Below are 12,127 nucleotides of genomic sequence, written 5' to 3'. Positions count from 1 at the left end.
CTGGACTGCGAAAGGGAAGGGATAGAAAAGGTCGAAGGGGGAGAATGAAGAAGAAAAATGGTGAAATGCAAACGACCAAGCCCCTTTAAATATGTTGAGCAGTTGGGAACTGGGAAAGGTCGGGGGGTCTCTGGGTATTAGGAAGACCATCAAGAAATGGATGGCTCCAATATAGGAGCAGGACACACCCTTTTCGGATGCGTGCTAAATTTAGGAGCCTCTAGAAGCTAGAGCGTTCGAGGTCAGCGAGTTCAATGAGTCACTTACTGGATGATTCCCAGAATACTGCCCTGCGCGCGGGGAAGAGAATGAACCTGGAACCTATTGTAGATATTTGTACCCTCGGTAGACTGACACCCCAGCCAATTCAACCATCCACTTCAGCTCTTCCAACTGCCAAGGAGACCGGATGAGAGGATTCTAGAGACGTTAGCCGGTCGCTTGAGCAGATATGTTTACCCACCTGGATCAATTCGTTCACGGAAACGGCAGACGTGGTTTCCGATAGGAAGACGACGGCTTTGGAAGTAGACGGCCAACGATATAGATCCTCCACGCCGACGGCATTGTCGTCTTTGACATATTTCTGCATCAGTTCCGTGGCGATACGGCCGACCGCTCTCAAGTCCCGATGGTCATCGTGCGAGGAGTCGACCTTGCGGCAATGCTCCTGGTTCGCTGCCTTGATGTCAATAGAGATCCCGCAGACTGAATGATTGCTCACCGATCGTGACCACCCCCGTGGGCCTGATGAGGACATTGGAGCAGGCCAAAGAACCGTGCACCAACCCTTTCGAAGCGAGGTAAGCGAGGCCGTTCAAAATCTGCTTCAGTCAGTATACAAGTGGGATGTTACCGCCCGACGCACCTGTCCGAGTATGGCGGCGAGCTGAAGCTCGGTAGGATAGGGAGGAGAGGCGGCGATCTGTGAGAGAGAGATAGGTATGTGTTCAAGAATGGCAAAAGAGCGTTCTTGGTACTGAAAGGACTCGAGGAAGGCAATAAAATTCTCGTGCCGGATCTGTTGTAGCATGCGAAGCTTCTCAACGCCCTCCGGCGTCTGAAGTTCCTTCACCATAACAACCTCGCACGGGGAGGCTTTTCTCATCGCAACAGTCGTAAAATCTTCGAGCTTCAATTCGTAGACTTTCTGAAACCTATTCCAAGGGGATTCGTCATGTATTTTTACATACTCGTGCGCTCTCAGCCCTGCCGCGACGGCCTTTGGCAAGTGAAGCCCGAGGGGTGCGGCGTTCTCATTGGACTCTCTCCTTTCGGGTGAGGAGGTTCTTTTTCCTTCGGGTTGCTTTGATACATCTTGAGGCACCGAGCGGTCCCAGAAACTCGATCCTGGCTCTTGGAACCCGGGTTCGGAGTGTGGAGACCGCACAACCCTTTTTATCTCTTGTAGAGCGATACGTGTCTTGCGTTTATCAGATGTAGAGGTCATCGTAAGTTTATGCGCGCAATAGCGATTCGAAGGTTCCAGGACGGACGATGGGGCAGAGTGACTCAAGGAACATGGAGGGAATCGTAGAACGAGATCGAACAGGATGGAAAGGCATGAAAGAGGCTGTGAATAACCACGTTACTATTTAAAGCGCACAATCAAAAGGGTGCTGTCAGGATGAGGGAGCCAGTTCTGTGGGCAGAAGGGGGAAGCCAGTTTTGGAGATTCACCTAAGGAAGCACAAATAGAAGGGTCGGTAGCTCCCAGGAGAGCACCGTGTTTCGTTATCTTTCCACGCATATTCTCTGAGAAGCTTGCTCAGAATGCCGCCGACCCGTACTCACGAGGAAGAGTTGAGAATCCAAGCGGAGAGAAAGGTGAAGTTCAAAGGAACAGCTTGTATCAGGCTCGAATGGCTACATTTCCAAGGAAAGAAGCCCAGAGAGCTCAAGAGGAAAAATGTCGAGAGGTTGAAATCGAACTTTCGGAAGAAATGTGATCGACTGCCCATAAAGAATCACATCCCCGCCTTAATAGAACAACAGCACCTTGATGTCGCCCTCCAGGCGTCGGGCATCTTACCGGCGACCCTGCTTAGTAATCCAGATGTCGGCTATCCGGATTTAGTTATCCCAGCTGGGTATCAGTTAGAATGCCTTCACGGTCGGCACCGAATTCAAGCTGCGAAGGAGGTCCTTCCCTTAAGGGATAAATGGTGGACAGTTGATCTTTATCTCGCGGGTAATGTTTTTGTCTGGTGCATCGAACGATCTAATCCGTCATTTCCACAGACGCCAACCGCGAGCTTAGAAGCTGTCTGATCGAGGATTATGCCAACGAGGAGAAGCCTACTGACGGCGAGATCTACTGCAAAATACGCCAATATCACTTTCAACACAATCTCAGCTTCGAACAGCAATGGTGGACATGGTTGACTCCACAAAAGAGCAAAAATTTAAAACAGCTTCTTCGGCACGATGACTACAGGGCGACTTTCGATGCTTTTTTGCAGATTCCGTCCCTCTTGGAAGGGGGACTGATACTCGGTATATGGCACAAGGTGGCGGCCGTCAGATGTGATGAGGTGAGTGGACTCGTCGATCGTTTCATCCACTAATCAACAAATAGCAATACTTGCGGTACCTCCATCACACCTTGGAGTTCTGGAGCATGCTCCTCCAACGAGACCTGGGAGCAATGGAAAAGGTGGATCAAGATACCGTCAAAGCTTTGGAACTTACAGCGCCGTGGGCATCCACTCTCGATGCGAAAGCGCTACGTAGCCAAGTGCTCGGCGGGGCGATCTTCAGCAATTTTACCAGAGACGAGCGTGAGGGAATCTGGAGGAGGTTGTCAGGGTTCAAAGGGCTGGTACCGTCCATACGCTCTTTTTTCAGGAATTATAGTTATGTGGAGGCTTGCATGAATTGCATAAAACGCTTAACAAGCCTGCGACCTGGAGAGACAGTGTCTACTGCATTGGAACGAGCATTTTCTAGCACGAGCTTAGGCCTGGATCATACGGTAATACAGGTTACGGAATCTACATTTAGGTCCAGGTCCGCAAGCTTCGGAGATCGGGTGGAACTGGGGTGTCGCCAACTGTACGCGTACGCCATGCGCCATTTCCTCGATATGCCCAGAGAGCCTCAAGCGCGTGACCGTCGAGCAACGTCGATAGCCAAAGCAGACCCAGCTGTACTGCGCGGGTTTGCTGATCTGGCTAGCCGACTGGGCTTTGACAGCCCAGAGATTATGGCTTTAAAACAATATCCGCATTCGACGGCCAATATCGTCAGCTCTGATGGATCGCGTCCATTGCTCGTCACGGCCGGTCCAGGTGAAAGCATAGACCGGCGATGGGGGTGCCCAGGGGTAGGGGACTACGAGGCAGATAAGGAATTCCTTTTCATCGATCACTTTCACGACACTAAAGAGGAACAAGGTGAGGGGATCACATCATTTTTCATTCGGAAATTTGTGTACTTGAATTTCTTCGGCAGACCGTCACCGGCCACCATCGTTTCCCCCACTCCGGACCATTCCACTACGGAGGTGAGAGTCGCATCGTCACTGAGTACCCATCCAGACCCACAAGCTCATTTGCAGCTGGTAGTCTATGAAGATCATCTTGGGTCCGACGACATGGCTGTGGACACTGGAACCTTACAAGATGAGAGCCAGCAACTGGACAACATAGACGTCGTTCAACAGGAGCAGGAAAGACTTGCGGAAGAACAAGCAGAGCAAGAGAGACTCGCAAGACAGGAGCAGGAGAGGCTCGCTAGAATCGAACAAGAAAAGCAGGAGCTGGAAAGACTCGCTAGAGCCCAACTGGAAAAGCAGGAACAAGAAAGGCTCACTAGAATCGAACAGGAAAGGCAGGAACAAGAAAGGCAGGCACAAGAAAGGCAGGAACAAGAAAGGCAGGAACAAGAAAGGCAAGAGCAGGAAAGACTCGCACAGCTAGAATTGGAACGAATCGCACAAGAGCAACGGGAACGGGAGAATCAGGCAAAAATGGAACAGAAAAGACAGGAGCAAGAAAGGCTTGCTAGAATAGAGCAGGAGAGACAGGAGGAAAGACTGGAACAGGAAAGACGGGAACAAGAGCGTGCGCGACTCGAGCGGGAGAAGCTAGAGCAGGAAAGGCACAAGGAAGAGCAAGAGCAGAATGAACGAGAGAGAGAAGAGCGACAAAGAGCCGAACAAGAAGACTTACTCGACGAAGACCTTATAGACCAAGTAGAAAGGGCACAAAAGGAAGAGTCGGTGCAAGCGCCAGCAGGCGAAGTCTCGACGTCGAGAGCTCCAAAACGTGGGACCCAAATTGATATTGAGAAGGCCATAAACGATTCCAAAAACCTTGATGACTTGCACAGCACTACGGACCAAAGGCAAGAAACTCCACAAGGCCAGACGCAGGAGACAGCAGAACACACGACTTCGGCACCGATTCCAACACCAGGTCAGGATCCAAGGGAAACTTTGATTGACTCAGCGGCCTCGGCAGCAAGGCTCGCCAGGCTGGACACCACCAAGATCCGTATCAAGTTTAAATTTCTTGAAGAAGGCATCTGGAAAGATATTACCTTTCGCGACGTTGACCCTTTCGATCCATCCGAGATTGAGCGCATGGCAAAAGAACACATGAGACAGGGAATGAGGCCATTCGATACTGAGTTGCGTTTGTTGGCTCCATGCGATTGCTTCCCAGCGGTCGTCGCCGATGGGACAAATACGATACTCTTGGTTCCTGAGAGCAAAATCAGCATCACTGAGGAGCTTAGATCTTCAGCATCGGACGTTAGAATCGATGCCTTATCTCACCAAGAGCGTATACTCAAACGAGTCACGAACGAGGATATATCTCAACTGCATCATCTGCGGAAGAAGCAGAACGCGAGAACATTAAGATGAGAGAATGACTAGTTGCCATGACTTAGGTTATGAGGTGTAATTAAGAGAGTTGCCACTGAAGGTATATCTCAACGGCATCACGTGCGTAAGAAACACCAGGGGACGGTTGGTATATGAAATGGGTTGTCTTTAGGGATTGCATAACAGCTTGTCCACATGAATAACCTCCGATCGAACAGTCATTTTAAACGCTTGAACATAAATAAGCCATTCCCGCCAAGCACAAGGGGCTATGTTAATTAACACGTGGCTTTAAACTTGGCCCAAGTTTGAAGGTCTTGGCGGACCTTTTCTCCAATACCCAGATAGTAAACGCAAATTTCTGCATGGTCTTTATAGCGACAAATAGTTATTTTGACCCCTCCGCGCGTCAGGTGCGCTAGCCCTAATCCCAGCTCTGACTCTCCGCCAGAGCTATACAGGGCACCGAGGAAAACCCAGTGAGAATTAGGAAGTCTCTTAAGTTAGGAGCATTTTCTTGGGAGGGTTAGGAGTCAATTGACCCTAGCTTACTTCGAAAGGGATTACTAATAGAACAACACGGCTCCCAAAAGACTGTACCTGGGATAAGGTTCGGGCTAGCTCCAAAATGAACGTAGAAAAAGGGTTGCTAATATTTAGACCAGTCTTTGAAAACGTTCAAACGTTTCCAAAGATTGGTCAACCAAAGAGATCAGCCACTCAAAGCGGCTAATCAGCCAGAGCGATTTCGCTGACTAGACGCTTTCAATGACCAGTCTCTTTGAGTGACCAGTCTCTTTGAGTGACCGGTCTCTCTGTAGGGAGGTCCACCGTTTACATAAATAGCAAAAGCCTTTTCAAGATTGTTCTATTCTAGCGACCAGGCTCCTCCTGAACCATTCCCGCCAAGGCTGTTGTCAATGAACACGTGTCTTTAAACTTGGCTCAAGTATGAAGGTCTTGGCGGACCTTTTCTCCAAAACCCCACCCAAATGTTTTCTTGCTTTGACGGCAATCCGACCATGAAATGCTTAACTCCTTGCTCTTAGGACTCTTGCGAATGTTCTTTCCCCACGTACCTAGCAGACCCAGAATCGACCCAGAATCCTCGTAATGGTGCGTTCCGAAGACCTTTCTCGAGAGAATTGCTCCCAAGAAAAATTTCCCAAGAGCCACTGATGAATGACCATCAATTCGCCGAGAATTTTAACGAATCCCCTAGGAATATTATCATAGGAAAAATCTCCTGAGATGTAAGGTCGGTACCCGACTTCTTGCAGCCATTGTATGTATGATCGCCGAGGTATTTTACAGAATGACCTAGATCTCAAGGCCAATAGCTTCTCTTCCAGTATGCGCCTTTCTTTCACGCACTGCCTGAATTGCTTCTTCCGAAAAGGAAGCCAAATTAGTTCCTTTCGTCATAGATTCGTGACATGGGCTTCCCTAAAGCAAACCTTAATCTGTTGAACCCGGAACGTGAACTATTGATGGCTTGCACCGTGAATCCCGCCCAGATCCTCCTTTCGTTCCGGTACGATTCCAAAGATCCCCTTGACATTTTATTAGTAGAAGATTTGGTGGTATCTGGCGCAGTTTACCTCAACTTGGCCTTTGAGCTCCCCGTAAATGTCATCTAGAGCCCTTTCACAATCAACCTAATCACAGTGAGTGACCATCTCTCCGGTACTAATGACTAGCTCGCACATCAATAACCTTCCCCATGAATGCCCCGGTGACGCTTGAGATCTCCTGCACATGTCCAGCGTATCTCCTGCGAAAAACCTCGGTGGTGTCGTCAACTCTCTCAGACATTTCGGCTCTTTTCAACATGCGCGAGAGCATAACGTCTTCAGAGCAATGAAACTGAAGAACTGCCTTTGCCTTCCAGCCCTGCAATAACAGTCAATCTCTCTTCCCTGAAAACCTCAATTGGAATTATACTTTCCTCTCCATCAAAGAACTGAGCCTGCTCCTTGCTCCTTGGGAACCCATCGATAAGGAAGTTGACCCGCCCATTCCGCATGTGCTTAACGAGGCAGATGTCGAGAATGTTGCGGACGTAGTAGTAAGGAACGAGGGACGCGTTTCTCATGATGGTCTCAATTTGGAGGTCGCGATTGAGAGATGGCCTTACGGCATCTTCCCTCAGGAGCTCGCCAACAGAGATGTGCACAAGCCCGAGATCTGCGGCGAGTCTTGCGCATTGGGTTCCTTTACCTACTCCGGGACCTCCTGGGTGATTTGGTGAGCAACGCATCTGACAACAATAGTAAGAGCGCTCCAGAGATCTCACCGACAACGCAAACAATCTTGGCGGCTTTATAGTCGATCCATGCATTTTGAGTCGTCTCCATGCCTGACAATACACTTTGTGCTTTGCGAGTGATGACCTGCTTTCGTTTGTTCTTTTTGCGCTACCTTGGGGGTCAAGTCCACAGTTATGGTTACTTTATGGTTTATTATTGGTTGAGATTTCTTGTCCAGCAGGCAACAACATGCAGGCAGCCGATGCGACCCCTCACAAAGTGTCAGCCTTACAGGTTGTTTGTGAGCATGAAAGCTCGTGAAGGATTCTTATCGACTAGTATCTCTATATCCATCCTTACAAGTTCATATTAGACATGCTCACTCGTACTTCTTTGGGAATAACCACAGTCCTCCTTGGCCTCATCGGGTTGATTTTCGCGTCGTACCAACTCTTAAAATCCGGGGGCAAGCGACGGAAAATCCCAGTCTCCGTCAACTATCACCTGACTAGGCATTGCAACTATTCCTGTGGTAAGGAAATCTAGTGTCCTAATATGAATTCTATTTGAGAGACCATGACTAAGTCCACACAAGGATTCTGTTTCCACACGGCTACGTCGTCACATGTTGAGCCTCTTCCTAATGCGAAGAAAGCCATGGCTATTCTCAGAGCTGCCGGCATGAAGAAGATCAACTTTGCTGGCGGAGAACCCTTCATGAATGCTGAGTTTCTTGGCCAACTGGTCATGTATTGCAAGGAAACTCTCAATTTGGAATCTGTCTCCGTAGTCACAAATGGTAGCAAAGTGACAAAGAGATGGCTCGCCAAATATGGCGAGTATCCGGACATCATGGCCATCTCCTGTGACTCTTTTGATGAAACAACAAATGTTAAAATCGGAAGAGGTACCGGTAACCACCTCAAGACGGTCGTGGAACTGAGTCAAAAATGCAAAGAGCATGGTATCATGCTGAAGATCAATACTGTGGTGAATCGCTACAATTTCCACGAAGATATGAACGCCGCCATCGAAGAGATACAGCCTTTTCGCTGGAAATGCTTTCAAGTGCTCATCGTTCCAGAAGAGAATGGGTCCGAGCATACCCTTCGTGATGCAAGGCGTTTCCTCATCAGTGATGATGAGTGGCGTCTTTTCAACGAGAAACACAGGCATCAGGAATGTTTCGTCCCAGAAGGCAACGATGTTATGGCCAGCTCTTACTTGTTGCTAGACGAGTACTTGCGTTTCCTCAATAAGGGGTGGGAGAGCCGACAAAAAGTATTCTAGAGATTGGGGTTGCGGCGGCATTGAAAGATGTGTACTGGGACGAAGATGGGTTTGAGATGCGAGGCGGGATATACCAATGGTCGAAGTCGGATTGCTCGGGAGACTCTCCCAAGCCTGATCTGGACTGGTAGAAATGGTCCGCAGAACAGGATTTGTACTTTGTTCGTATAAGCCGTTGTATCAGTGATAGGGAGGGAGGACCATTGCACGAAAGGCAGCGCGACAGTTGAGTGGCATGGTCTCATTTGGTCTCGAAGCATTTGCTCTTCTCTTCTGATTTATGAGTAGCTCGGCACTGTGTGAACGACAGCACAATTCAAGACCGACTCATGCTTTCCTTGCCTTACCCAATGCCTGCAATTGTTTGAATGCCTAACATCCTGATGATCAAAAATGGATGTAGCTGGACCAATCCGATACCAGTCATTCCTTCTCATATCACAAGCTTAGTCCTGATAGGCTTGAAGATGACAGCCCAATCCATAAGTTCACACATTATTACGAGGATATTTTTCAAAATAAGCTGTGAGCTTCCCCTTTGGCTTGGAGCAATCGAAGAGCCATGCGTAGCGAGCCAAGAAGACATCAATATCCGCATGCGCCTTGTTTGCGTCCTCTGCAAGTAGTTCCACCTCGCCAGCTGAGTGCCCAAAGTCCGTCTCATCGAGCACGACAATGAACTTTCCGTCCGCGAGAAATGACCGCCGGTGAGTTACAAATCGACAAGTCTCTTCTAATCCAAAAGACTCATTAGGTCCAGCGCATTTGGGGACGCAATTTTTGACCATTTGCCAAATCCGAATTGGGTCTTGTGTTTCATCATAGGTTGAGCGCACGAAAGAACTCCCTGGCATGGATTGTTTGGCTTCCCACATGCCGGTCTTTGACCTATCGTCTTGCTTGTGAGGGTTGTAAAAACGCTTTCGGACCCAGAGACCCTTGCTGGAGAGCCTATTGTCCAGATCATAATAGGTGTCGCGGAATATTTTCGATTGAATCGTGGGACGTGAAGAGAAAGGAGGCTGGCCCCCATTCGACAGCAAAATGTTGAGGCTGGCTGGGTTCCAGGTGAACTTTCGCTCAATCTCTAGAAGCTTCATCGAGACACGAAACCGGATAGCTGATTATCTCCAGGGCCACCTACCCAGAGCGGGCGTAGTGAATGGTCACTTGGCTTTGCAGTCGCTGGGTCTTCGAGCCGAGCCGACACTCAGCACTTCTCGGCATAAAGTTGGGCCGACTAGTTTTGCAGTAGGAATGACTGGGCCCTTGACACCATATTAGTCATCCTAAAAGGCCGACGCGGGGTGTTCACCTTCAATCTTCTCAGCCCTTTCGCCATCGGGTTTAAACCTACCACGCAATTGAATTTACCAGGTCCTTGACGACTTTCTAACTTGGCCTTTCAGAACTTGTTAGGAAATTTTGAATTGGTAGGCTACGCAACACTATTTTTTTGGGCGAATAGCTAAGACTCATCGGTCTTTCAAAAGTCATAAAGCATTTCAAAGATGTCAAGTACCTCCTACTTTACCGGAGCACCTTTATGTCCTGGATGCAACCAGGAAACATCAGATGAGATAACCCAAACGACCACCCCAGACAGGGACATTGGAAATTTTGGTCGTCCTTACTACACGTGCAAAACACCAAACTGCACCGACCGGTTTTTTTGTTTTGATGATTATCGCGGCATCACTGACGATAATCCACCATGCCACTGTGGGAGACCCTCTCGACGTACTATTGCAGGAAAAGCTCCGTACGACTCTTCGTACCTGCGACTCCGATGTTCAAGAGGCATTTGTGGCTACGAAATCCGGGAGCTTGCTCAGAATGGTCAGCCAAAGACAACCGCTCGAGGAGATATTCAAGAGTGGGTTGGATTGGGAAAATTATAAGCATTTGTGTCCGACTTTGTCGGGCACCACATATTCCCGCTGTTTTTCATTAACATTGCCAAATGTTAGCAAAGGTTATGGTATTTATGGTGGATAAGCAAAGCTCGAAAGGTGTATGCTGCCACAGGAAGTTTACATATGAAAGAGAAATTGACGATTATATCTCAAAGCTGAAGAGTCATTGGCTATTCATGAAAGCTCTGCTTTGAAATTCGGGCCGGGATCAATGAAGACGAGCCAACGAAAGAAAGTGTAAACACCCACAAATTAGCTCTTTATCGTCTCGAGGACGCGCGACCCATGACTTTGTTAAGTTTGTATCAAATTCTCAACGAGATTTTTTGCTAAGAGTATCCTACCATGAGTAGGTGAACGCCATAGCAAGACATATCTCTACCATATCAAAGGGTAGGTTAAACTCCTATCCTCAGTATCAACCCAAGGATTCAGCGGCTCAGTGTTATCCTGGTAATCTCGAAGCGCCCGCTCCCAATCCCTATTCGAAATATCCTCAACCGGCTTCAAACCTATTTTCTCCTCCAAATATCTCGGCCAGTACTTGGCATAAAACCCGCAAATCTCCACCGATTCCTTCAGCTTGAGCTGTGCCAGGTCGCGGATAAAGACAACGCTTCTTCCCAGTCCAATATGCACTATATCCTCTATGCTCCACGGTTTCCGTGTGCCCCAAGGTCCCACTGCGTCCCAGGAGACGGTTAACCGTTGAAGATTCGTTGCGTCTTGCTGCAGTTTATCGAAAAGTCGGCACCATTGCTAAGGACTAGGCGAATCGGAGACCACCGCATCAACAAAGATGAAGAGATCGGTGATTAGAGCGGCACTGTTTGTGCTGAGCCAAGTCATAAGGGCGCCGGGTTGCGACACGTTAATAGTGAGAGATCGGAGGAGATCGCTTGGAGCATCATTGAGGGAGTTAAGTGTCTGTAAAATAGGGTCGACTCCGTCCTCCCACCTGAACCCTTGTACGACTATGGAAATAGATGTATGGCGGGGAATACATAATGAATTAACGGGATATCGCCAACGTTTTGGAGCCTTAGGTAACTTGGCTGGAAAGAGAAGATCATTATGGAGGAGAAACCACGTGAGAGCAAACCCAGACCCTGCATGACTAAGCGTTGGCGGGGTTGGAGCCAGCCAGCCACGCAGCGCATTTGTCTTGGTTTTTCTTTCTAGTCAAATGCAGGGACAGAAGGAAAGGGATTATTTACTTAAGGACATAATGTGCACCAGATAAATTGGAAGGAAAAGCTAGTAGCAAAACACGAATATTGCTGTTGTGACTGAGACCTAGAACTAGATCCTGAAAGCTTGATAATCAGCGCCGACTTCACAGCCGGCCAAACAAGTCAGCGCTTGTCGGCTTAAGGTTGGACCGGCTAATTGCCTCGTACAGCGATTGGTTGCCCTTGACATCCTATTAAGTCATCCTAAAGATCGACGTGGGATTGTGCTACCACTTCGCTTCCAATATTATCCAGTTCTCACTTGTGCATGTATAAACGCATTTAACAACTGCGCCGTGTGGTCACCCTATCGATAACCTCGTTCTCATCTGCTGTACTGCTGCCATCTTTTGTCGACACATCTCAATATCCTATGGATGGAACAGTCAGAGTAACCCCTTATTGAAAAGCGTTGTGCCCGGAAGAGCAAGGAACAGCAGGAACAGGAGATATGATAATACCAAAGCGGGCTGAAAAGACCACAGAAGCCATAGATCGAAGAGATCGAGGAAGAAGGGACAGCTCACGTCCCTCATAACCTCCAATATTCCCCACCACCGTCCCACCACCTCCTCGACACTCTTCAACATCTCCTCACCCTTCCCTCTC

At 48.6% G+C, this 12,127-nt stretch overlaps 4 protein-coding genes across 4 annotated transcripts; 2 read left to right on the top strand and 2 right to left on the bottom strand.

The window, feature by feature from the left end:
• Window positions 1-367: 367 nt before the first annotated feature.
• On the bottom strand, window positions 368-1,450 carry KY384_005286 (uncharacterized protein; the record flags this gene model as incomplete). The annotated part of the gene is made up of 2 exons (XM_044813787.1): window positions 368-682; window positions 869-1,450. 2 exons carry the CDS (start codon window positions 1,448-1,450, stop codon window positions 368-370), a joined length of 897 nt encoding a protein of 298 aa, XP_044669088.1.
• A 323-nt stretch (window positions 1,451-1,773) lies between these two features.
• KY384_005285 (uncharacterized protein) lies at window positions 1,774-4,870 on the top strand (the record flags this gene model as incomplete). The annotated part of the gene is made up of 3 exons (XM_044813786.1): window positions 1,774-2,191; window positions 2,242-2,534; window positions 2,579-4,870. The coding sequence occupies 3 exons, from the start codon at window positions 1,774-1,776 to the stop codon at window positions 4,868-4,870; spliced, it is 3,003 nt and encodes a 1,000-aa protein (XP_044669087.1).
• Window positions 4,871-7,656: 2,786 nt separating this feature from the next.
• Window positions 7,657-8,370, top strand: KY384_005284 (uncharacterized protein; the record flags this gene model as incomplete). Its single annotated transcript, XM_044813785.1, has 1 exon — window positions 7,657-8,370. The coding sequence occupies one exon, from the start codon at window positions 7,657-7,659 to the stop codon at window positions 8,368-8,370; it is 714 nt and encodes a 237-aa protein (XP_044669086.1).
• Window positions 8,371-8,858: 488 nt separating this feature from the next.
• On the bottom strand, window positions 8,859-9,470 carry KY384_005283 (uncharacterized protein; the record flags this gene model as incomplete). Its single annotated transcript, XM_044813784.1, has 1 exon — window positions 8,859-9,470. One exon carries the CDS (start codon window positions 9,468-9,470, stop codon window positions 8,859-8,861), a length of 612 nt encoding a protein of 203 aa, XP_044669085.1.
• Between the last annotated feature and the right edge of the window lie 2,657 nt (window positions 9,471-12,127).

The sequence above is a fragment of the Bacidia gigantensis genome, assembly GCF_019456465.1.
Source record: "Bacidia gigantensis strain McMullin 20006 chromosome Unknown contig_245, whole genome shotgun sequence".
Taxonomy (NCBI): domain Eukaryota; kingdom Fungi; phylum Ascomycota; class Lecanoromycetes; order Lecanorales; family Ramalinaceae; genus Bacidia; species Bacidia gigantensis.
The sequence above is the reverse complement of the archived record's forward strand: the minus strand, read 5'-3'. Positions and strand labels throughout refer to the sequence as shown.